Here is a 25,349-nt window from a genome sequence, read left to right as displayed (position 1 = left end):
GCTGGACCCACATGCAACTGGATTTCCCAACGTGGAATTGTATGGGAAAAGCCACAATGAGAAAAACCTGCAGCATTGCTGGTCATTGTTGCCCTACCATTGTTAGCCCTCAACCTGTGGTGATCCAGGTCATTCATCAATCCCTATTATAGGTGGGCCACATTGAAAAGATTCCATTGGCTACAGATCTTCATTGCCCATAAGTGGGCCACCAGTCTTTAGCATAGACTGAACATTTTTTTTTTCTTTTTCTTTTTAATCAACAGGAACTTTGTCAAGTGGTCGATCCATAGCGTGACACACCCAAACAAAGAGCAAAAAGTTCCCAACTGGTGAAGTGGGCCCATTTGATCGCACCACCTAGAAAGTAAGATCAAGTGGGACCCACTTCCTATCTACAAATCCAAAAGGAATAAGTCTCGCCCATGGTTTCATATGTGTCCCAAGTAGGACCATTTTCCATGTATTCTTCTCAGCCTTTAAAAAAAAAATAAAAAATTATTCACACGCGCACACACCCCACACACTCACGCTGGTGGGATTTCCATGTATTCTTCTCAGCTTAGAATGCAAAAACATGGTTATAAAAGAAACATAGGAAATATTATATTTCACATTCAAACACCCACTTTCCAAAGAAGCATTTCTCCTCATCAACACATTACGCTCTTTGCAAAACCCTAACTAGTGGTATTTTAAACCATCAACTTAAGACTCCATATATAACTTTAATACATAACTAAGACATAAAACGTTCGTAAGTAGTCATGTCCTCGAGAAATGGACGAGAAACTCAATTCTATATATGTGTGTGACTAATTCTTTTGCATAATATCATTGCAGAATTTGTGTTGCGTTACAGCCAAATGGCTCTTGCTTCTTTGAGGAGCATTATCAGATGGCTCTTGCTTGCTCGAGTGGGGTCGGCCTTGAGGTGAAGTGACATCACCTCGTTGGAAGTGCCTACCAGCTTACCGCCTATGAACACAGCTGGTAGAGGTGAGCTACGACCCAGTAGCCTGACCAATGCCTTCTCTGTTTCTTTTCCCCTGGAGTCCTGGTCCAGCTCATAAACAGTTGCATGGGCACCAAGCTCACTGAAGAGCCTCTTGATGGAGTGGCACATGCAACATGAGCTGTTGCTGAAGATCACCAACGCGTTCTGGCCAGCCAATCCCATCACCCGGTCCATCCTAGCAATGGGGTAGAGAGAGAGAGGGGGGTTGGAAACTTGATTGAAAGAAAGCTAAGAAGGCTTTGGTTATGGTGAATATGAGGCTGTGAGGATACTTATTTATACATGCTCGTAGGGGTGGTGGAGGGAATTTTCGAATGGAAGAAAATAAAAGGAAAATGTTCCTTAATATTTTGTCTCATGTCCAAAATACCCCATTATCATTTTTTGACAGAGACAGGCCCGGGCTTGAGTTGGGAAAAAAGAAAAGAAAAAGAACAGAGGACTCAGAATGTGTAGTCTAGCACACAGAATCGACCTGGTGTGTGAGCCCTATCATGATATGTGTGTTTATCCACCCCGTTCGTTCATTTCTCTGGCTCATTCTAGGGCATGATCTCAAAAATGAGTCAGATCCAAATCTCAGGTGGACCACATCATGGGAAACAATGGTGATTGAATGTTCAACCCTAAAAAATCCTGGGGACCACAAAACTTTGGATCAGGATGATATTTGTGTTTTCCTTTCATTTACGTCTGAGTGATCCCTGTTGGTAGGATGGAAAATAAACATTACAGTAAACCCTAAAAAGATTTCAACGTTAGGTGTAATTATCCCCACCGCTTCATGTGGTGTGGTCTATTTGAACTTGGAATTTATTTATTTTTGTGTTTATGTCCCAAAAGGATCCGCAAAAAAATGAATGGGTGGCGTGGATACTAAACACATCCATCAACTTGGCCCCACAACGCCCAATAATCAACACACCACAGCTGCTGGTGGTGTTGGCAACACCACCTAATGTGTCTACCGTCATATAAATACTCCCAAATTTACAGTTTCTTCTTACAATGAGAACAAGAGTATTTCACCACTCTATTCGCACCTATGCGGATCCTTCTCCATCCACACGCGCAATAAGGAACAAGTGTTCGATATCTTCGTTTATATCATGTAGAACCTCTAGCCTAAAAATCAGGACGTTTCATGTGGGCCACAGGATACAAGACAAATGAATGGCTAGAAACAATTGTTTCAGTCTGCCATATGTTTTTTACACTGTGGCCCACCCACCAACTGAAACGATCATATTTTTACGCCATAAGGCCCAGTGACTGTGACCAACATGATGGAAAGCTTAGATCCTGGACAAGAATGCCATGTGGGATTCCTTGCCTGAGTGAGTATGGGCAAGTCTCCACATGCAAGTGGGCGCATAAGCTTTAAAACTTTATAGGAGTCAGCTTAAAAGCAACGAAAGTAGAATGATTTCGTATAATCTAAGGACAAAGATAGCTCCCCACCATCTAATATCCAATCTCTCTGATAAAGAAATCTCACGTGTGCACGTGTTTTTGTACATAAGGCATCTAAAATTCTAACCATGTGCGTGTAAACTATACATGAAGGGATGTCAAAGGGCTGGGCAGTGCATCACATGCAGTCGGAAGTTGATGCCGACATGAACAGAAGACACGTGTACAATTTAGGAGAATCAACGGTGCATGTCGTTTGGTGGGCACGTGGCATTTTGGAATCGTTTTAAGTAAAAAAAATCAATGATGTGAGGAGAGTCAGAACAGTGAAAATGGCCAAAAAACCTTTGAACCTGTAGCCCTCTAATGTGTAGGATAACCCGCTCGAGGACATGCACACTGTACCTGGGTTTTCCAGTTTACACCAGTGGGGCCATGGTTATCCAGACCATTGGTTTACTGGGTACTGTTGTCACTGGACAGCCCCATTTAAAATATCCAACATCAAAAGATCACAGAAACTAATATCATACACTTATTTAGTTGCATACAGACAATTGTCATCAAGGTTACGATGTTCTGGTCTTGGAAATTTTCTGGGTGTTTCCATGCGCATTATAGTACAGAAATGGTTTGGTTTACTGAACCATGGGTCCACTTTTATAAATTGAGAACACACTACAAGAAAATGTGCCTTAGCTGACCGATGGGGCTACCCTTTGCCGGCTGCCAGTTTTATAGGCTGCAAGCAAAGGTCCCTATATACACACACACACACACACAAGCTCTAATACCCTCTTTCACACGTCGCCGACTCTCTCTCTCTCTCCTCTCCTCTCGCTTTCCCTCTCCTTCCCCCTCTTTGCCGCTCCCTCTCGCGCGCTCTTCCTCTCCCTCTCCTCTCGCTCTTGCTTTCCCTCCCTCTCTCTGCCACTCCCTCTCGCTCTTGCAAAAAAAATCAGAAAGCTCTATCGTTTAATTACGAGAAGAGTTACATGGGATTTTGGGAGAATTCTGTAGATTTCGAGCTCCTTTTGCATTGGTTTTGGCCGAAATGGAGAATCCAGAGCTTTGAAATTGGGATTTGTGAGAGAAACTTAGAGATTCAAGGAGTTTTTGTGTAGCGAAGCTCTCTGCGGCTTTAATGGCAGACCTGTAGTATCCTTATGCAGTTCTTTCAAGGAAATGCTAGCAAATTTCAGATCTCTCATTGCTTCTTTTAAAGGTATGTTTCTCTGTTCTTCCTTTGTCTTGTTACGGCCATGTCTAGGATTACTAATGTGTAGGTCACTGTATAAATGTTATATGCGTTACCAACTCAAGATAATGTTGTACCGTATTTTCGGCTGTTCAAAAAAAGTCATTAGTAGGGTGACACATAGCAAAGTACAAACAATAGGTGTAGCACCCCATACTTTCAATTATTAGGTGTTACTGACCATCCATATTCGGATTACTGACCATCCATATTCGGATTGGGATCAATCTAACCATTGGATGTATAAAGATCCACAATTAAACAAAAATCTAAGTAGTGAATAGCGCACCTGAATTTTTTATATGCCCCGTGTCTGTCCAGATGTCTTATTTAGACCCATAGAAGTTTGGATCTTACAAGTCTGTGTCGTGGACACCCATATAAAGAGTAGTGCATGCAAAAGTGGGTGTATATCCACAGGACACTAGAACTGGTTTGACCTGACCTTTCCTCGAAAGGAGAATCCCTTTCTTTCGTTTCTTTTCGGGATTTTAATCGTACTGACCTCGAAGTTTGGGCAAATCACCTAGAAAGCTACGACGTTCCATATATCCCAAGAGTGGCCTTCTGACAAGCATTGGATATTGTTTCGGACGAAAAAGCCCCTGTCCTTGGTTCAGAAGTTGTACGGTCCCGGAGAGATGGAGTAGATACTTTCCTGAGAAAGTGACGTATTGGCTACTCCCCCCGCCACCAAGCAATGGCTAGTGCTTAGTGTTTATGTGTTTCATTCATGCCATCCATAATCCATGCTGCCCATCCTTTTTGTCTTGTCATTTTAGGGGTAAGGCATCTATGCCTTCCATAATCCATGCCCCCCATCTTTTTTGCTGTGTCATTTTAGGGGTAAGGCCCAAATATCAGTCAACAAGGTGGATAGAAGTGGATACTGCCCAAGTTAGGACTTTTTGGGCCCGCAACGACCTAGCCGACAGGGTGGATGGATCGGATCACCCCATTGTAGGCCTTAAGTTATGGTACCAATGGTTTAGTAGAAAAGGAAGTGACCATGTTGAAAACCATAACCACGATCCAGGCAACATGACAACCACAACCCATGCAAACCACGACCTATATGGCAACTACGACACATATAACATGACAACCACGACCCATATAATATGATAACCACGACCCATATAACATGACAACCACGACCCTTACCTCATGACAACCACGACCCATATAGCCTGCATTTCCTGCTCCTGCAGTCTATCAATAGTCATCTCATATTTGAAAAATGCTAAGCTAGCTTTGGTACAGAAGGGCACGTTACTTTTCTAACATTGATGGACGGAAGGGCACAAAGGTCGTGGTTGTAATGTGGTAAGGGTCATGGTTGTAAGATCCTTATCGTCCATCAAAGTTAGTACATGACATATGTAGATATCGTGCAAACGATATCTGTAAGTAGCATAGGTCGCATCAAGTGGTTGTAATGCGGTATGGGTCGTGGTTGTCATGTTATATGTGTCGTGGTGATTATGCAACAACCGCCACCCATATAACACGACAACCACGACCCACATAACATGATAACTATGATCCATAACAACTACAACCCATATAACATGACAACCATGACCCATATAACATGACAACCACGACCTATATAACATGAAAACCACGACCCTTGTAACATGACAAGCACGATTCATGACAACTACAATCCATATAACATGAAAACCACGACCCATTTAACATAATCACTGTCATAAGAAGAGCTTAGAGCTGCATAAGATTGATTCATGAGAGATTTTGATAGATTTTCAGTACTATCACACAACTCTACAAGTTGCTTTCACTTAAGTTTGTAAATGAGGATATTATCAGCTTGATCAAAAAAAATGAGACAAATATAAATCTAAGGTGGAACAGACCACAGGAAATCAGCTGACAACTACGACCTATATAACATAACAACCACGACCCATGAAAACTACAATACATATAACATAACAACCACAACTCCATGAGAAACCATGACCCATATAACGTAACAACCACGACCCATATAACATGACAACTACGACCATAATTACAATACAATATGAAGAACAGTTCTCTTCAACGGGCACCCAGCGAGCTAAAAAACTCTATTGAGAATGTCTTGTTTTAGCCTGATCAAAAACTCTGTTGAGAAGGTCAGGCTTAAACAAGACATTCTCAACAGAGTTTTTCAGCTCACTGGGTGCTCGTTGAAGAGAACTGTTCTTCATATTGTATTGTAATTATGGTCGTGGTTGTCATGTTATATGGGTCGTGGTTGTTACGTTATATGGGTCGTGGTTTCCCATGGAGTCGTGGTTGTTATGTTATATGGGTCGTAGTTTTCATGAGTCGTGGTTGTCATGTTATATGGGTCGTGGTTGTCATGTTATTGTGATAGCACTGAAAAACCATCAAAATCTTCCATGAATCAATCTTGTGCAGCTCTAAGCTTCTCTTCTGGCAGTGACTCCATAGAAATTCTCAACAGAGTTTTTCAGCTTGCTAGGTGGTCGTTGAAATTGTCGAGTTGCCGGAGTTCAGAAATTGTCTTCAGAATTTTCTGTGAAGGCTATTGATCTTCAGGAAGATCATTAATATCCCTGAGGAAAGGGAAGAGATCACCCATAAAGGAAGAACACGAGAAGGACTTGATGGCTTCTTCGAATATTTCTTCCATTATTTTGATTGAAAGAGTAAAGAAATCCAGGAATGCTTAAAGTGTTGCAATAAGGATTCTAGTTCGGATTGGCTTGTGAAAGTAATTTGAAGAGAAAATGACAACTGTAGACAAAACCTTTTACCCAGCGGTTTTTATGTTGGAAGACAAACTTAAGTTACCAACTTAGACTAGCACGTGCGGACAGCGACGTTGAGGACGAAACTACCCCTCCTTTTCACTTTCACTGCGAAGACGAGCGCTGACGCTCCTCCAACTGAGAGTTGTGCGAGCGGCTTAAAAGAGATCAAAGTTACATGGCCCCACAGCTATGTATTTATTATATCCACAACGTTCATCCATGTTTCTAGATCATTTCGGAGCATTATCAAACAAAAGAAAATCATATCCAAAGATCAACTGGGCCACACCACAAGCAGCGAAAAATTGATTTTCATCGTTGAAACTTTTGTAGGGCCCACTATAACATTTATTTTCCATCCAATCTATTCATAAGGTCACAAAGACCTGGATGAAGAGGAAAAACAAATTTCATAATGATCCAAAACTTGTGTGGCCCCTAAAAGGGTTTCAACGGTAGACGTTCAAGCAGAATGGTAATGGCATATGCACAGGGATATGGATATAGCTACGGTTATAATCCGTAGCCATAGCAGTAGCTTAGCGATCAATCCTAAATCCCACGATTCCACCGCAAGTCGCTGTCCCTATTGGCGATTAATCGCGGATTTCGCGATTCCACCCCCGATCTATGGCTACGGATTATAACCGTAGCTATAATCGTATCCCTATGCACTTTCTTTTTTCTTTTTATTTTATTTTATTTTATTTTATTTTTTACATGGAGAATTTTATTCTACCTACATTTTTTTCTAACACATATTTATATAAATATGTAAATATAAGCATATAAAAAAAATTTCTCTTTTTTTCATTTCTTTCTTTATTCATATAACAAAAATATTTTCTAAACCAAAATTAGTTACTTGACGTACCATATATAATTTTAGGGCTGAAAGTTGGGCAGGCTCAACCCGACCAACCTGTGACCAACCCGACATTGGGTTGGGCTTGGTCAGGATGAATCAGGTTTGGTCTTGGGGTTCGGCCATACAAACAGCAACTCGATAATACTTGGGTTGGGCTTAGGTTGAGGTCTCGGGAATTGCTAGGAAATGCATGGAAATGACCGTGAAATGAAGGGAAATAACCGTGAAATGAAGGGAAATGACCATAAAATGCATGGAAATGACCATGAAATGTATGGAAATGATCGTGAAATGAAGGGAAATGACCGTGAAATGCATGGAAATGACCGTGAAGTGAAGGGAAATGACCGTGAAATGCATGGAAATAATCTTCTAAATAGCATTAATTGCTAGTATTTATCATAAAAGCTAACTTTTTACAAATTTCTAAGAAGAGTCTGATGGAAGACTGAGAAAACTACAAATTTCTAGTCTTTTAATAACTACAAAAATCAAAAACTAATTAGTAGTAAAAATTATAACCATTCTTAGTCTTGCTTGGATTATCAGAGAACACAATCAAACCACCTCTTCAGGATGAGTTCTTTCGGTTAGTGTAGTATATTTTCACTAATTTACAGCCTTCTTTTTCTTCATTTTAGTATCCATGGACCAACACAACACAAAAGTATTCATGGACCAGCACATGCAATATTAAACAGATGTGAGCGCTGGATCCCTTTTTCAAGGGCTATCCTATGGGTCAACTGCTTTGATGACTTCATTTGGTAGAGGTTTGAAACCAAGCATCCAACCTTCGAACAATACGACCTAAAAAACCACAACACAATCAAAATATTGAACATTGATCATCATATATACCATACATAGAATCAAAAGGTTATTTTGGGTGTTCTTGAGTGCACGCCCAAATTCACGGTTGGCAGGGCTTCTATGGCAGACGTGTAAGTGTTGGGTGGGGCGGCAGAGAAAACAGAACAACATTATGAGGGACATGTTTTCATGATTTTTCAGTTATTTGCATCTGGAGAACTTGTAGCATGGAGGAATTTTGGAAAGTAGAAATTGAGCGGGCCAAACTGGAAAATGAGCGAGACAAACTGGAAATTGAGCGGGCCAAACTGAAAATTGAGCGGGCCAAACTGGAAATTGAGCGGGCCAAACTAGAATTTCAGCAGGCCAAACTGGAAATTGAGCTGGCCAAACTAGAATTTCAGCAGGCCAAACTGGAAATTGAGCAGGCCAAATTGGAAATTGAGCGAGTCTAACTAGAATTTGAGTGGGACAAACTGGAAATTGAGCGGACCTAACTGGAAATTGAGCGGGCCTAACTGGAAATTGAGCGGGACAAACTGGAAATTGAGCGGGTCAAACTGAAAATTGGGAAATTGAGCGGGACAAACTGGAAATTGAGCATCATTCAAAGCATTCCTCAAAAGATTCATAAAATATTCTTTTGGGACACCTCCATAGTTTAGTAGTGAAATTAAAGTCTTATTTAGGTACGTTTTCCTTGGCTGGTTGCTAAAAAAGGAAGACAAGTAATTTGGATCAACTGTTCACATCACATTTGTAGATAACCCATAACTGTTACATACGAGCACTAAAAGTAAACAAGGTATTGTACTATTATTCACACAACCAATTCGAAGATGGAGAACCCCAACTTCTCACCCTAATAAAATTTCAAATACTCCTAACAAGGATGGAATTTATTCATAGAAGGATTGAAATTCTTCCTACAACATATGATGTATAATCCTAAGCAAAGGTCGGAAACAACACTGACAAATGAGCTGAGGAGTCTTATTAGGACATGGGAGATTGTCAATATATATAAAATAATCCTCCACGGGTGATGCTACAACCAATTTACTACACAATTAATAAAGAAGTGATCACGGATTTATCGATGAACCAATAGGGTTGGTTCATAATGAAGTATCCCAATATTATTCAGATTTTTCATCTGAAAGGATTTAAATCAGAAAAGGTTAGATGTTTGGTGCCTCTAAGACATCCAACACCAAACTAAGAGACCATTCAGAACTGGTTTCTCAGCAATCAGGAGATATTTTTGACATTCTAGAGGCATGCAGCCCTAAGAGGATAAGCTAGGATGTTCGCTTTATTAACATTTTCATAAAAATTGAGTAATCTGGTAGATATACCCTGGGTTGTTGGAAACTTATATTAGGCGCATCCCCTATAACTGATGAAGAATCTTGGATATAGCCTGACACTATAAATGTGGGATCCACCTTAGGTGGTCTAAATAGTTCACATTTTGGCTTCATTGTGCATAAAACATCCCCACAATGTTCTATGTCTTCTACTACAAGTTTTATGTGTTTATATCGAAGAGCCATTATTTTTTGTTATGTTTGCAACTTTTCAGCTTTTCATTATTTTATGTTCAATTGCCAGTAGTTACACCATCCAGGTATTGCAATGCCTGGTAATTGAAATATCCAATGCATCTAGATGCCCCCAATTCAAATGATCCTGAAGTAATCTCACATAGTTTTGTTTCTTAAAATTCTAAAGACTTACCATTTATAATTGGTAAAATTGGAGAAGCTATATTGGTGGGTATTTTGAAAGTGGCTTATTTCCCAGGGTATTCATTATGTCAAAGTACCGTTCTAACGTACCTAAAAAAATGCTATGACCAGTTTGATATTTGTCATGTTTCAGGACTTGCACATTTGTGTAAGGACAATGGATTTTCAATCTTTTAGAGTTTATTAACTACTCCCAAGAGCAGTTGAAGTTGGCAAAGCTAGCCTTCTCTCCTTGTTCAGGTCTATTCATGGCTCTGGAGGTGGCATTTTCCAGTTTGTCCCGCTCAATTTCTAGTTTGGCCCGCTCAATTTTCAGTTTGTCCCGCTCAATTTCCAGTTTGGCCCGCTCAATTTCCAGTTTGTCCCGCTCAATTTTTAGTTTATCCAGCTCATTTCCATGTTTGCCCACTGAATTTCCAGTTTGGCTCACAGAAATTCTAGTTTATCCCGCTCATTTCCATGTTTGCCCGCTCAATTTTCAGTTTGTCCCGCTCAATTTCCCATTTGGCCCGCTCATTTTCCAGTTTGGCCTACTCATTTTCCAGTTTGTCCTGCTCAATTTTCAGTTTGGCCGGCTCAATTTCCAGTTTGGCCTGCTCAATTTCCAGTTTGTCCCGCTCAATTTTTAGTTTGTCCCACTCATTTCCATGTTTGCCCGCTCAATTTTCAGTTTGGCCCGCTCATTTCCAATGCCTCCCCTCAAGCTAACAAGATATGTCGAATTTTCCTCTCCCAAATAAAATGCTTGATACAAAATACGACTTGTAATGGAGTAGTTGTCCTTTATTTTAGCTTGTTTATTTAGAAAAAAAATGCATGAAAATGATCATGAAGTGAAGGGAATTGACCGTGAAATGAAACAGAATCACCAGAATTGAACGTGAAATGCATGAAAATGACCATGAAGTGAAGGGAATTGATAGTCTCTCCAAAAAGTCGTTCTCATCTTTGTTGATGATTTAACTAGCGCTCAATCCGTTGGTTGCCTCGCTGAATTTGTACGTTGTCTTGCTGAATTTCTAGGTTCTCTCGCTCAATTTCTAGCTTCCCTCGCTCAATTCTTAAGTTGCCTCGCTAAATTTCTATGTTGTCTCGCTCAATTCCTAGGTTCCCTCGCTCAATTTCTAGGTTGCCTCGCTCAATTTTTAGCTTCCCTCGCTTAGTTCCTAGATTGCCTCGTTCAGTTTATAGGTTACCTCACTCAATTTCTAGGTTCCTTCTCTCAATTTCTAGCCTCCCTCACTTAATTTCTAGCTTCCTCTATCTTCCCTAGCTCAATTCCTAGGTTTCCTTGCTAAATTTCTACGTTGTCTCGCTCAATTCCTAAGTTGCCTCGCTTAATTTATAGGTTGCCTCGCTGAATTTCTAGGTTCCCTCGCTCAAATTCTAGCTTCCCTCGTTCAATTTCTAACTTTCCTCTCTCAATTCCTAGGTTGCCTTGCTCAAATCTTAGGTTTCCTTACTGAATTTCTAGGTTCTCTCGCTCAATTTCTAGGTCGCATCGCTCCAATTTCTACGTTGCCTTGCTCAATTTCTAGGTTCCCTAGCTCAATTTCTAGGTTCCCTCGAACCTCACTCAATTTGTAGCTTTCTTCATCAATTCCTAGGTTCCCTCAATTGCCTCGCTCAAATCCTACATTGCCTCGCTGAATTCCTACGTTGCCTCGCTCAAATCAGAGGTTGCCTCACTCAATTCCTAGGTTCCCTCACTCAATTTCTAGGTTGCCTTGCTCGATTTCTAGCTTTCCTCGCTCAATTCCTAGGTTGCCTCACTCAATTCCTACCTTACCCAGCTCAATTCCTACCTTCCCTCTCTCAATTCCTAGGTTGCCTCGCTCAATTCCTAGGTTACCTCGCTGAATTCCTACCTTGCCTCGCTCAATTCATAGGTTGTTTCGCTCAATTTCTAGGTTCCCTCGCTTAATTTCTAGGTTCCCTCACTCAAATCCTAGGTCTCCTCATTCAATTTCTAGCTTCCCTCATTCAATTCCTAGGTTGCCTCGCTCAAATCCTAGGTTGCCTCACTTAATTTCTAGCTTCCCCCGTTCAATTCCTAGGTTGCCTCGCTCAAATCCTAGGTTGTCTCGCTCAATTTCTAGGTTCCCACACACAATTTGTAGCTTCCATTGCCTTGCTCAAATCCTAGGTTGCCTCGCTGAATTTCTAGGTTCCCTCGCTCAATTTCTAGCTTCCCTCGCTCAATTCTTAGGATTCCTCGCTGAATTTCTACGTTGCCTCGCTCAATCCCTATGCTGCCTTGCTTAATTTCTAGGTTGTCTCGCTTTCCCTCGCTAAATTTCTAGGTTCCCTCGCTTAATTCCTAGGATTCCTCGCTAAATTTTTACGTAACCTCGCTCAATCCCTACATTGCCTCGCTCAATTCCTAGGTTGCCTCGCTCAAATCCTAGCTTCCCTCGCTCAATTCCTAGGATTCCTTGCTAAATTTGTACATTGCCTCGCCCAATTCCTAGGTTGCCTCGCTCAATTCCTAGGTTACCTCGCTCAAATCCTAGGTTGTCTCACTCAATTTCTAGGTTCCCTCGCTCAATTTGTAGCTTCCCTCGCTCAAATCCTAGGTTACCTCGCTGAATTTCTAGGTTCCCTCGCTCAATTCCTACGTTGCCTCACTCAATTCCTAGGTTGCCTTGCTCAATTTCTAGCTTCTCTCGCTCAATTTCTGGGTTACCTCGCTCAATTCTTAGGTTACCTCGCTGAATTCCTAGGTTGCCTCGCTCAATTCCCAGGTTCCCTCGCTCAATTTCTAGGTTACCTCACTCAATTCCTAGGTTACTTCGCTGAATTCCTACATTGCCTCGCTCAATTCCTAGGTTCGTCCCTCGCTCAATTTCTAGCTTCCCTCGCTCAATTCCTAGGTTTTCTCGCTCAATTGATAGGTTGCCTGTAAAAATTCACTATACATTGGAGGAAGTTGATAGCGTATGATTGTTTGTCTGTAACCTGTAAATGATACTTGTCGTAGGCATGAGATGAAAATGATAATTTTGTGGAATGTTGTATTGAAAGAAAGGCCGAAGCCAAAAGAATACAAACATAAAAAAAAACACATTACAGTTGAGGTGTGAATGCCATTTCCACCTCGTCGACCCCGAACCGTTGTCCAACCAACCCGGTCGACCCCGAACCCCTGTCCAGCCTACCCGGTCGACCCCGAACCCCGCATACAAATCTTTGAGTGGTTGGTTTGTAATTGTTTTGGTTGTGAGAGTATTGAATTTGGGAGTGGAAAAGTTGTTGCTAGTAGTGGTCATGGGGGTTTTTGAGGCCATTGTACTTTCAAAGATTTGAACTTGTAACTGTTTGTAAGTTTTGGGAGATGGTTCTTGTTGGCATTGTTGTGTCATTTGTGTGGTGGTGAGAGTATCGAATTAAACAAAAACGGAATCAATGTTGTTTTGTAGTTTAATACTGAACGCGAGAATTGTTTGAGACTTTTGAGTTGGTAGTTATTTTGTTTTTGAATGATTTCTTTTAGAAATTGGAAATTAGCATTTTCTTGGACATTTTTAAAATTTTTTTTTTTTCTGAGAGATGGGATTTTAACATTCGTTGTTTAATTTGTTTGGGAGTGAGTCTTGGATTTAAGGAATGAGATTTGAAGTTGTTGGTGATTTAATGTTGACCATGGGGATTGTATGTGGTAATTGTTTATCTTGCTCAATCATCGGTGTGAATTGGAACGACTGGAAGAATGTGGTTGAAACCTGCATATTGGTGTCTTTTAGAAGATTTGGGGCATAGATTATGGTCTATAATTGGTCAGCAATGAGTCTTGGGTTTGAGAATGGAACTTGAAGTTGTTAGTGGTTAAGTACTAAACTTGAACTTTCCGAGAAGTGTAAGAAAGTTGTTAGTTGAATTGCTGGAAGTTGGTATTGGTTTGGTGCTTTTTCTTGGAAGTTTTCAGAGAGGGACTTTTAGCCATTCAATGTGTAATTAGTGTCGTACTGAGAAGGATTCATGTTTTTATAAATGGCCTACGTGAGGAAGGCACAAAGAATTTTAATTTTAATAAAGCAAAAACTTTACAAGCGTCGACCGACTTAGAGCTGGAAGTCCAACCTGCTAAATCAATCTTGATTCTCCTTACAACTATACTAACTGAACTATGGAGGTTACAAAAGCAACAATTGTTCCTTTCCCCCCAAATAGCCCAAAGTGAAGCCATTGTACCAACCTCACCGAACTTGACCAAAATTCCTGTTGTGTTGTGATTGTGGAAGTTGCAACTTGTTCATTGTCAAATTGCCCTGGGTATACTTCTAAATTCAAATAAGCCATTTGAAACCAGTGAGGTACTAACAGCAACTAGGTTACAGTGATGAGTTGTAGTCAATGAGTAATAGGAAGTGCAGTAATGTGATTGTTCTAGTATGCTTCCCATATCCACCGATTCATCCTTTTTTTGTTACACTTTTCTTTTTTCTTATATAAGTGCAGTTTCTACCAAAGAAAGTAGCTGCTGTACAGGCCATTTATATCTCAAATTATCATGCCTAAAAATTCAGCGAGGGAAACCTAAAAATTCAGCGATGAAACCTCGGAATAAAGTGAGGGAACGTAGTAATTGAGTGAGGCAACCTATAAATTGAGCAAGGGAACCGAGGAATTGAACGAGGGAACCTAGAAAATGAGCGAGGAAACCTAGGAATTCAGCGAGGGAACCTAGAAATTTAGCGAGGGAACTTGGGAGTTGAGTGAGGGAACATAAGAATTGAGCGAGGTCTGCTCAATTTCCAATTTATCCCGCTCAATTTCCAGTTTATCCCGCTCAATTTCCAGTATGGCCCGCTCAATTTCCAGTTCGGCCCACTCAATTTCTAGTTTGTCCCGCTTAATTTCCATTTTGGCCCGCTCAATTTCTAATTCGTCCCGCTCATTTCCATGTTTGCCCGCTCAATTTCCAATTTTGCCCGCTCAATTTCCAGTTTATCCCACTCAATTTTTAATTTGGCCTGCTCAATTTCCAGTTTGTCCGGCTCAATTTCTAGTTTGGCTCGTTCAATTTCCAATTTGTCCACTCAATTTTCAATTTGGCCCACTGAAATTCTAGTTTGTGCCGCTCATTTCCATGTTTGCCCGCTCAATTTTCAGTTTGGCCCTCTCCATTTTTCAATTTGTTTTGCTCAATTTTCAATTTGGCCCGCTGAAATTCTAGTTTGTCTCGCTCATTTCCATATTTGCCCACTCAATTTTCAGTTTGGCCCTCTCCAATTTTCAATTTGTTCTGCTCAATTTTCAATTTGGCCAGCAGAAATTCTAGTTTGTCCCACTCATTTTCATGTTTGCCAGCTCAATTTCCAGTTTGGCTCCCTCAATTTCCAGTTTGGCCTGCTCAATTTCCAATTTATCCCACTCAATTTCCAGTTTGGCCTGCTCAATTTTCAGTTTGGCCCGCTCAATTTCCAATTTGGCCCGCTGAAATTCTAGTTTGTCCCGCTCATTTCCATGTTTGCCCGCTCAATTTTCAGTTTGGCCCTCTCCAATTCCCAGTTTGTTCCGCTCAATTTTCAATTTGGCCCGCTGAAATTCTAGTTTGTCTCGCTCATTTCTATGTTTGCTCACTCAATTTCCAGTTTGGCCTGCTCAATTTTCAATTTGGCCTGCTGAAATTCTAGTTTGTCCTGCTCATTTCCATGTTTGCTCGCTTAATTTTCAGTTTAGCCCTCTCAATTTCCAGTTTGTTCCACTCAATTTTCAATTTGGCCCGCTGAAATTCTAGTTTGTCTCGCTCATTTCCATGTTTGCCCGCTCAATTTCCAGTTTGTCCCGCTCAATTTCCAGTTTGTCCCGCTCAATTTCCAGCTTGGCCCGCTCAATTTCCAGTTTGTCCCGCTCAATTTTCAGTTTGGCCCGCTCAATTTCTAGTTTGGCCCGCTCAATTTCCAATTTGGCCCTCTGAAATTCTAGTTTTTTCTGCTCATTTCCATGTTTACCCGCTCAATTTCCAGTTTGGCCCGCTCATTATGAGCTTAGCACAATAGCCCATAATGATGTGTTCTTGTCGTGAGTCCCATCATGTTCTAATTTTTTGTTTCTTATCCAAAATTTCAAGATTTTCAAGGTCCCATCATGTTTGGATTTTTAAAATAACCCCCAGTTCAAAGATTTTCAAGGTCATTTCTATGCATTTCATGATCAATCCCGGTGATTTTGTTTCTCATTTCACTCTGGAATGGGAAGTCAATGTATATATTGTCCCCAGATGTGATATTGACCTGTAGGAGTCTACATGTGAGATGAGTCACCGAAAATGATGTGGACCAATAAAAGTATTTCACATTCAATTCGCTCCACTTCACGGTTAATCCCGCCTCACTCAATTCCTAGGTTCCCTCGCTAAATTCCTAGGTTGCCTCGCTCAATTTCTAGTTTCTCTCGCTCAATTTCTAGCTTTCCTCGCTCAAATCCTAGGTTGCCTCGCTCAATTCCTACGTTGCCTTGCTCAATTTTTAGGTTCCCTCGCTCAATTCCTAGGTTACCTCGCTGAATTCCTACGTTGATTCGCTCAATTCCTACATTGCCTCGCTCAATTACTATGTTCCCTTGTTTAATTTCTAGCTTCCCTCGCTCAATTCCTTGCTTCCCTCGCTCAATTGATAGGTTGCCTCGCTCATTTTCTAGCTTCCCTTGCTCAATTTCTAACTTCCCTCGCTCAATTCCTAGGTTACCTCGCTGAATTCCTCCGTTGCCTCGCTCAATTCCTACCTTGCCTCGGTCAATTCCTAGGTTCCCTCGCTCAATTTCTACCTTCCTTCACTCAATTCCTAGGTTACCTCGCTGGATTCCTACATTGCCTCGCTAAATTCCTACATTGCCTTGCTCAATTTCTACCTTTCCTCACTCAATTTCTACCTTCCCTCGCTCAAATGTTAGGTTGCCTCGCTCAACTCTTAGGTTGCCTCGCTTAATTTCTAGCTTCCCTTGCTCAATTTCTACCTTCCCTCGCTTAATTCCTAGGTTACCTCGTTGAATTCCTATGTTCCCTCGCTCAATTTCTAGCTTCCCTCGCTCGATTTCTACCTTCCTTCGCTGAATTCTTATGTTGCCTCGCTCAATTCGTAGGTTCCTTCTACCTTCCCTTACTCAATTCCTAGGTTACCTCGCTGAATTCCTACGTTGCCTCGCTCAATTTCCTAAGTTGCCTCGCTCAATTTCTAGGTTCCTTCGTTCAATTCCTAGGTTGCCTCGCTCAATTGGAACCTAGCTCAAATCCTAGGTTGCCTCGCTGAATTTCTAGCTTCCTTCGCTTAATTTCTACCTTCCCTCATTGAATTCTTACATTGCCTCGCTCAATTACTACGTTGCCTCGCTCAATTTCTAGGATCCTTCTACCTTCTCTCACTTAATTCCTAGGTACCCTCGCTCAATTTCTAGCTTCCCTCGCTCAATTCCTACGTTGCCTCGCTCAATTCCTAGATTCCCTCGCTCAATTTCTAACTCCCCTCGCTCAATTCCTAGGTTGCCTCGCTTAATTGATAGGTAGCCGCGCTCAAATTCTAGGTTCCCTCGCTCATTGTCTCGGTTCCGTCGCTGAATTTCTTAGTTGCCTCGCTCGATTTCAACTATATTTAATTTTTTGCGTTATGATTCTTTAAGTAGTGAAATTTGCTATTAATATATTTTCAATTACATGTTTGTAGGTGACGATTCTTGTTCTCAATTCCCAAGCCCATCCTCTAAGTGTTCATTGAGATGGTGGTTCGACACGGTGAAGGGTGGATTAGAGAAGCATGATACTCGGTTAAGCCTATTCAAGCAATCTCCATTTTCCTTCTTGTTGCACCTCTCATCCTTTCGATTTATAGGGGCTCTATTTCACCTTCTTCTTGTAAGATATAAAGGGGATCTTATACTTGAGATACGGGGGACACGGTTGCAATTCACGGAGATGGACTTCGCCCTCATAACAGGGCTTAAGACTGGGGAGGGATCAGGGAGGAATATTGTGAAACCATCTCTTTTGATGGATGAATTTAGGGTAGGGATAGATGAGTTGAAGAAGGAGAGAGAGGAGTTGAAGAAGGAGAGGGATGAGCTAAGGAAAGAGAAGGAAGAGTTGAGAAAGAGAGAAGAGAGGCTTGATGAGAGGGAGGCGTTGTTGAAAGAGAAAGAATTGTTAAAGATGGAAAGTAGATCTAAACGAGAGAGTGTAGTTGAAGAAAGAGAAGGAATTATTTTTCATCATGAACGAGGAGTTGAATAGGTAGATGTGTGAGTTATTGAGAGAAACTGAAAACTTAGCGAAAGAGAGGGAGGCCTTAAAGAAGGAGAAGGAATGTTTCTATATACACAGAGGACAGTTTATGAGGGATGAGGACGAGGAGTTGAAGAAGAAAGTCAAAGTTGAGGATATGGAAGAAAAAGAACAGGGAAATGTGGAGTTGGAGGTGCAATCGTATGGTATGGCGGAGCATAATCTATTGGATGAAGCACTCGTTTCTCCTCCTGTTTATGTAAGGAGAACTAAAAGGGTACTTAAGCCATCTTATTATATGGTTTCTCCATTCTTGTCCCTGTCTTCGATCAATACAACCCCGAACGTGGTGAGGCGACCTGAGGAAGCCGTAAACTTTCCTACATCTCCGATACCATTTCATCTACAGATGGATCCATTCAGGATGCTATCGACGGATGAACTCAAAGAGGTAGAAAAATACTATGAAGCAAATAAGGAGACGGGAGAGGCTTCATGGTTCAAGTCTATATGGGTAGATGATGCGTGGGTTGATAGCGTGGTAAGCATTCGTATGAGAGTGTCTATATACATTGACTTTCATATAGTTATATCTTTTAATCGATTATTGCTGAATCATATTATCTTGTGGAGTAGGCTATAGACAAATATGTTGACTTCCTAGAGGAAAGGCAGTCTGATTGTGCAATTGCATATCCCCAAGATTGCAAGTTCTGTCCCACTTATTTTATGGTAAATATTTAGTTCGGAGTATTGCTAACCTATTTTTTCAATTAATTCGTGTTTTTCTACTTGTATTGATCTTTGATTTTTGTTACAGCCATGCCTTCAAACTAGTATGCCGACTCTAAGGGTGTATCGGGACTCGAAGTTTGCTTCGGAACGTGTAAAGTTGGTAGGCATGATGAACAATGTCATCGCAATTGCCAAGCAGCAGAGTAAATCACACGCCAAGGAGATTTGGTATAGTGAACGGGTAATTTATTCATCACATAACATCAAAAAAGGTCGTAATGTGTTCTTTGATCATGTTTTTTAACTGATAGCCTACTTCTTAAACATGGACAGGTTTATGTACCCGTCAACCATGATAACTCTCATTGGTTCTTGATGGTCCTATATCCAAGACAACGGGAGATCATTATTATCGATAGCTTAGTGTCAAATGCTCTCCTAAAGTATAAGCAGATGATCAATTTGATGACGGAGGCGCTCCCGATTCTCTTCCATGCCACCGGAGACGTCACCGAGCATGAAGGGAAGACTTGGACTGCCAAATCCATGAAATCTGTGCCAAAGCAATGCAATGGTTTTGACTGTGGCATATTTGTAATGAAATTCATCGATATACTGTGCAGCGGTCGTACCTTGGAGGGAACAGACATGCAAAAATTCACTATACATTGGAGGAAGTCGATAGCGATGATTGTTTGTCTGTAACCTGTAAATGATACTTATTGTAGGCAGGAGATGAAAAGGATAATTTTGAGGAATATTGTATTATATATAGTGTTGTATGTACCCTGCACAATTTGTACTTCAGAAAATTTACAATGAATTAAATTTCATAACGTGTAAATGTTTCCGTCACTCAACTTTCATGCTTGTTTTGTTCAACTTCTAGTTTGCCCTGCCTAATTTCAAGTTTCCCTATCTCACCTTATACTTACCCTCGCTCAATTCCTATGTTGTCTTGCTCAATTTCTACGTTGCCTCGCTCAATTTGTAGGTTGCCTCGCTCAATTGCTAGGTTCCCTCACTCAATTTCTAGGTTCCCTCGCTCAATTCCTACGTTGCCTCGCTCAATTCATAGGTTGCCTCGCTGAATTTGTACGTTGCCTCGCTCAATTGCTAGGTTCCCTCACTCAATTTTTAGCTTCCCTCGCTCAATTCCTACGTTGCCTTGCTCAATTCATAAGTTGCCTCGCTGAATTTCTAGGTTGACTCGCTCAATTTATAGGTTGCTTCGCTCGTTTTCTACGTTGGCTTTAGGAACGGTAACTATTAATTGCAAATCGGAATATTGCGATAAATCCCCACATCCGTTTGAGTTTAAACATTGGACAGTCCCTTATCTGACCATGGGGCACCCATTTCATAACTCAGATGGGCCAGGGGCCATCAGGGTAGCCCGATTTACCATATATGGGCCCAAAGGGCCATCTCAGCTAATAAGTGGCACCTGGGGCCAACTGAACTAAGCTGCAGGGTATATATAAACCTTTAAACCCTCTCTCCCTAACTCCCACAGCAAATTTACAACAGCTGAGAGAGAGAAAATAGAGAAGGATGGGTTTAAAAGAGAGAGAGGATTGGGGAAAGGGTGTGAGTGCTTGGGGAGCAGGAAATTGGAATTCCCACACTCCTACATCCGTCATTCGCTGGAGACTGCGGCCCTACCGCCGTAAATGCGAATTGTGGCTGATAAAAGGTAACAAATTTGAGCTCTCTTCCATTTTTCTTAGCTATGGCCGCATGCATGTGTCCTGACATGCGATTCCTTAGGCACAGGGCCCTTGCAAAAAGAACCTTAGGACAAAGAGGTGAGATCCGACCCTTGACCCAAACCCTAGGCTAGTCGGGTTTTCTCTTTCCAAATATCCTTATAAACTCCATATGTTAGATAGGTTCAGATGACCCAAAAACCAAAACATTGTTAATCGGGTTTTCTCTTTCATAATTCCTTTATAAATGCTATACATATGTTAAATTTGATGATTATATAAATGCGCAAATCCACCGATGTGTTTTATGTTCGACGAAATCCCTGTGTGGGCCCGACAATAACATTATGCTAGTATCGCAACGGTTGTCAAGCCACGGAGACACATAATTTTCAAAAATTTCATGGGAATCTCAACTAACCACCTGAATTAAGGAGCGGCCTGATCCGAGCTGGCCACAATTGGCTTGTTCGATCCACTTTAGTTGAGCTTGATTGACTTGTTTAACTCCATTTCCAGATAAGAAAAAGAGGAGTACCAGATGGCATAAGAAGCCTGGAATAAGAAAAGAATCCTCGGTAAGTCTTAATTCATACTCATTTGTTTGACCTCACTCACATCATGCATAAGCCACCAATAAAATGAGAACTTAAATCTTCCAGTTCTGACACAGTTGCATCTCGAAGAGGCACACATGTGAAAGCAAAAAATCAACATGCTAATTTGTAGCAGTGTAAATAATATAAAAAAGAATTGATTTTCTTGAGGTTTTAGGCAAGTGAAATATAAAACTCATACTACTAACCCATTCACTAGGGCTACCTATAGGATTTCTTAACTCAACGATGACATTCAACAACCCTTGCTCCTAAATCCCAGGATCAAGCTATCCTTTTCTTATCAGTTGTAGCAGCCACAAGCCACTTCAAGCATAATTCCTCGTAAATCATTCAAAACGTCAAAACTCCCAACATTTATGCTTATCAATAGCCATTGACCTTAAGTCAAAAATTGAAATACGAAAAGATTTCACATACACCAAAGTTGGTTTTTGCATTATTTTAAAAACTTGTTTCTCCAGTTTCAATTATTAGAGGAATAAAAAACGATCTCTAATGTTTGGGGTGTGAATGCCATTTACGGAGTCGACCGGGTTTCCTCGCTCATTTCCTAGGTTGCCTCGCTTAATTTGTACGTTGCCTTGCTTAATTTCTAACTTCCCTCGCTTAATTCCTAGGTTCCCTCGCTCAATTCCTATGTTCTCTTGCTCTATTTCTAGGTTGCCCTGCACAATTCCTAGCTTCCCTCGCTCAATTCGTGGTTCCCTCGCTCAATTCCTAGCTTCCCTCCCTCAATTCTTAGGTTGCCTTGCTCAATCCGTAGGTTCCCTTGCTCAATTTCTAACTTCCCTCGCTCAATTCTTAGGTTGCCTTGCTCAATCCGTAGGTTCCCTTGCTCAATTTCTAACTTCCCTCGCTCAATTCCTAACTTCCCTCGCTCAATTCGTAGGTTGCCTCGCTCAATCCGTAAGTTCCCTCGCTGAATTTCTAGCTTCCCTTGCTCAAATCCTATGTTCCCTTGCTCATTTCCTAGGTTTCCTCGCTGAATTTCTAGCTTCCCTCGCTCAATTCGTAGGTTGCCTTGCTCAATTTCTAGCTTTCTTCGCTCAATTTCTAGGTTGCCTCGCTTAATTTTTAGGTTGCCGCGCTGAATTTCTAGCTTCCCTCGCTCAAATCCTATGTTCCCTCGCTCAATTCGTAGGTTGCCTCGCTCAATTTCTAACTTTCCTCGCTTAATTCGTAGGTTGCCTCGCTCAATTTTAGGTTGCCTCGCTCAATTCCTAGCTTCCCTCGCTTAATTCCTAGGTTTCCTTGCTCAATTTTTAGGTTGCCTTGTTGAATTTCTAGTTTCCCTTGCTCAAATCCTATGTTCCCTCGCTCAATTCGTAGGTTGCCTCGCTCAATTTCTAGGGTTCCTTGCTCAATTCGTAGGTTGCCTCACTCAATTTTTAGGTTGCCTCACTGAATTTCTAGCTTCCCTCACTCACGGTCAATTCGCTTCACTTCACGGTCATTTTCATGCATTTAACAGTCAATCCTGGCGATTCTGTTTTGATTCACGGTCATTTCCATGCATTTCACGGTCAATTTCCTTCACTTCACAGTCATTTCCATGTATTTCACGGGCATTCCCGGTGATTCCGTTTCATTTCACGGTCATTTCCATGCATTTCACGGTCAATCCCGCGATTTCGTTTCATTTCACGGTCATTTCCATGCATTTCACGATCAATCCCGGCGATTCCGTTTCATTTTACGGTCATTTTCATGCATTTCACGGTCATTTCCTTTCACTTCATGGTCATTTCCATGCATTTCACGGTCAATCTTAGCGATTCCATTTCATTTCACGGTCATTTCCATACATTTCATGGTCATTTACATGCATTTCATGGTCATTTTCCTTCATTTCACGGTCATTTCCATGCATTTCCTGGCAATTCCCAAGACTTTAACCCAAGCCGAACCCAAGTTTTATTGAGTTGCTGTTTGTATGGCCCAACCCCAAGACCAAACTCGATACATCTTGACCAAGCCCAACCCAATGTCGGGTCGGTCACAGGTTGGTCGGGTTGAGCTCGCCCAACATTCAGCCCTAAAATTATATATGGTACGTCAGTAACTAATTTTGGTTTAGAAAATATTCTTATTATATGAATAAAGAAAGAAATGAAAAAAAAGAGATTTTTTTTTATATGCTTATATTTACATATTTATATAAATATGTGTTAGAAAAAAAATGTAGGTAGAATAAAATTCTCCATGTAAAAAAAAGAAAGAAAAGAAGCAGAAGAAAGAAAGAAAGAAAGAAAGAAAGTGTGTTGGGATACGGCTATAGCTACGGTTATAGCTACGGTTATAATCCGTAGCCATAGATCGGGGGTGGAATCGCAAGGTTCATGATTAATCACCATGTTGGGATACGGCTATAGCTACGGTTATAATCCGTAGCCATAGATCGGGGGTGGAATCGCGAGGTTCACGATTAATCGCCGATAGGGACAGCAACTTGCGGTGGAATCATGGAATCCACGATTGATCGCCGACTTACTGCTATAGCTACGGATTATAACCGTAGCTATATCCGTATCCCTGTCCACACGCCATTACCATTCTACTTGAACGTCTACCGTTGAAACCCTTTTAGGGGCCACACAAGTTTTGGATCATTACGAAAATCGTTTTTCCTCTTCATCCAGGTCTTTGTGGCCTTATGAATAGATTGGATGGAAAATAAATGTTATGGTGGGCCCTATAAAAGTTTTAACGATGAAAATCAATTTTCTGCTGCTCTGTGTGGTGTGGCCCAGTTGATCATTGGATATGATTTTCTTTTTTTGGATAATGCTCCGAAATGATCTCGAAATATGGATGAACGTTGTGGATATAATAAATACATAGCTGTGGGGCCATGTAACTTTGATCTCTTTTAAGCCGTTCGTACAACTGTCAGTTGGAGGAGCGTCAGCGCTCGTCTTCGCAGTGAAAAGGAGGGGTAGTTTCATCCTTAAAGTCGCTGTCTGCACGTGCTAGTCTAAGTTGGTCACTTAAGTTTGTATTCTTTCATAAAAACCGCTGGGTAAAAGGTTTTGTCTACAGTGGTCATTTTCTCTAATTTGAAACTCAAGTATCACTTTTATAGGCTGGTCAACCAATGGTTAAGGTGCTGATTCCAAAGGATCGTGCTGATTCTGAATGGATTAAGGGGAAGTAGCGACATTAATGCGATTTTCTAAAAAAGAATGTGGCGCTGATTCTGAAGGATCGTGGATATGACGAACAATGGGTCGTCATTGTCATCCACAATGGATAATGGTTTTTATTCACGTTGGATCGTGGTTGTCATCCAACATTAGATGGAGGATTGGGGGAAAACGGAATGGCAACCACGACCTATGTAACATGAAAACCACGACCCATATCACACGAAAACCACGACCATATCATACAAAAACCATGACCCATATAACATGACAACCACGACCCATATAACACGAGAACCACGACCCATATAACATGAGAACTATGACCCATGTTATATAGAATTCTCAATAGAGTTGTTCAGCTCACTGGGTGCTCGTTGAAGAGAACTGTTCTTCATATTGTATTGTAATTATGGTCGTGGTTGTCATGTTATATGAGTCGTGGTTGTTTTGTGGTTGTTACATTATATGGGTCATCGTTTCCTATGGAGTCGTAGTTGTTATGTTATATGGGTCGTAGTTTCATGGGTCGTGGTTGTCATGTTATATGGGTCGTGGTTGTCATGGATCGTAGTTATTAATATAGGTCGACGTTCGCATGTGAAATGGGTCATGGTTGTCATGTTATATGGATTGTAGCCCTTAAATGACACAACAAAAGGATGGGTGGCATGGTTTATACACATACTTCAATGTGGGCCCATATGGTTTGTGGTTCTCACGTTATATGGGTCGCAGTTCTTATATTATATGGGTCGAGGTTGTTACATGTTCACTTCCTTTACTATCAAATGACAGGATAGCCATTGGTACAATAGCTTAAGGCCCACAATGGGGTGATTCGTTTCATCCACCTTGTCAGCCAGCTCGCCATGGGCCTAAAAAGTCCTGACTTGGGCAATGTCCATTTCTAACAAACATCACTGTGAGCCTAGAAAGTTTTAACAGTGGGTTCTATTGTCACCATTATTTTCTATTATGTGGCCCGCACGAGCTCTGGATAAGGTTGATATTTGG

At 41.2% G+C, this 25,349-nt stretch overlaps 1 protein-coding gene across 1 annotated transcript; it reads right to left on the bottom strand.

Annotated features, from left to right (window-relative positions):
* Positions 1-597: 597 nt before the first annotated feature.
* On the bottom strand, positions 598-1,338 carry LOC131231076 (glutaredoxin-C1-like). Its single transcript, XM_058227167.1, has one exon. The coding sequence runs from the start codon at positions 1,190-1,192 to the stop codon at positions 857-859; it is 336 nt and encodes a 111-aa protein (XP_058083150.1). The 5' UTR covers positions 1,193-1,338; the 3' UTR covers positions 598-856.
* Positions 1,339-25,349: the final 24,011 nt, after the last annotated feature.

Source organism: Magnolia sinica, chromosome 17, assembly GCF_029962835.1.
Source record: "Magnolia sinica isolate HGM2019 chromosome 17, MsV1, whole genome shotgun sequence".
Lineage (NCBI taxonomy): Eukaryota > Viridiplantae > Streptophyta > Magnoliopsida > Magnoliales > Magnoliaceae > Magnolia > Magnolia sinica.
This window is presented reverse-complemented; position numbering and strand designations above follow the sequence as displayed.

Coding starts and splice junctions, on each gene's coding strand:
- LOC131231076 (XM_058227167.1), bottom strand. CDS start 1,192: ATGGACCGGGTGATGGGATTGGCTGGCCAGAACGCGTTGGTGATCTTC.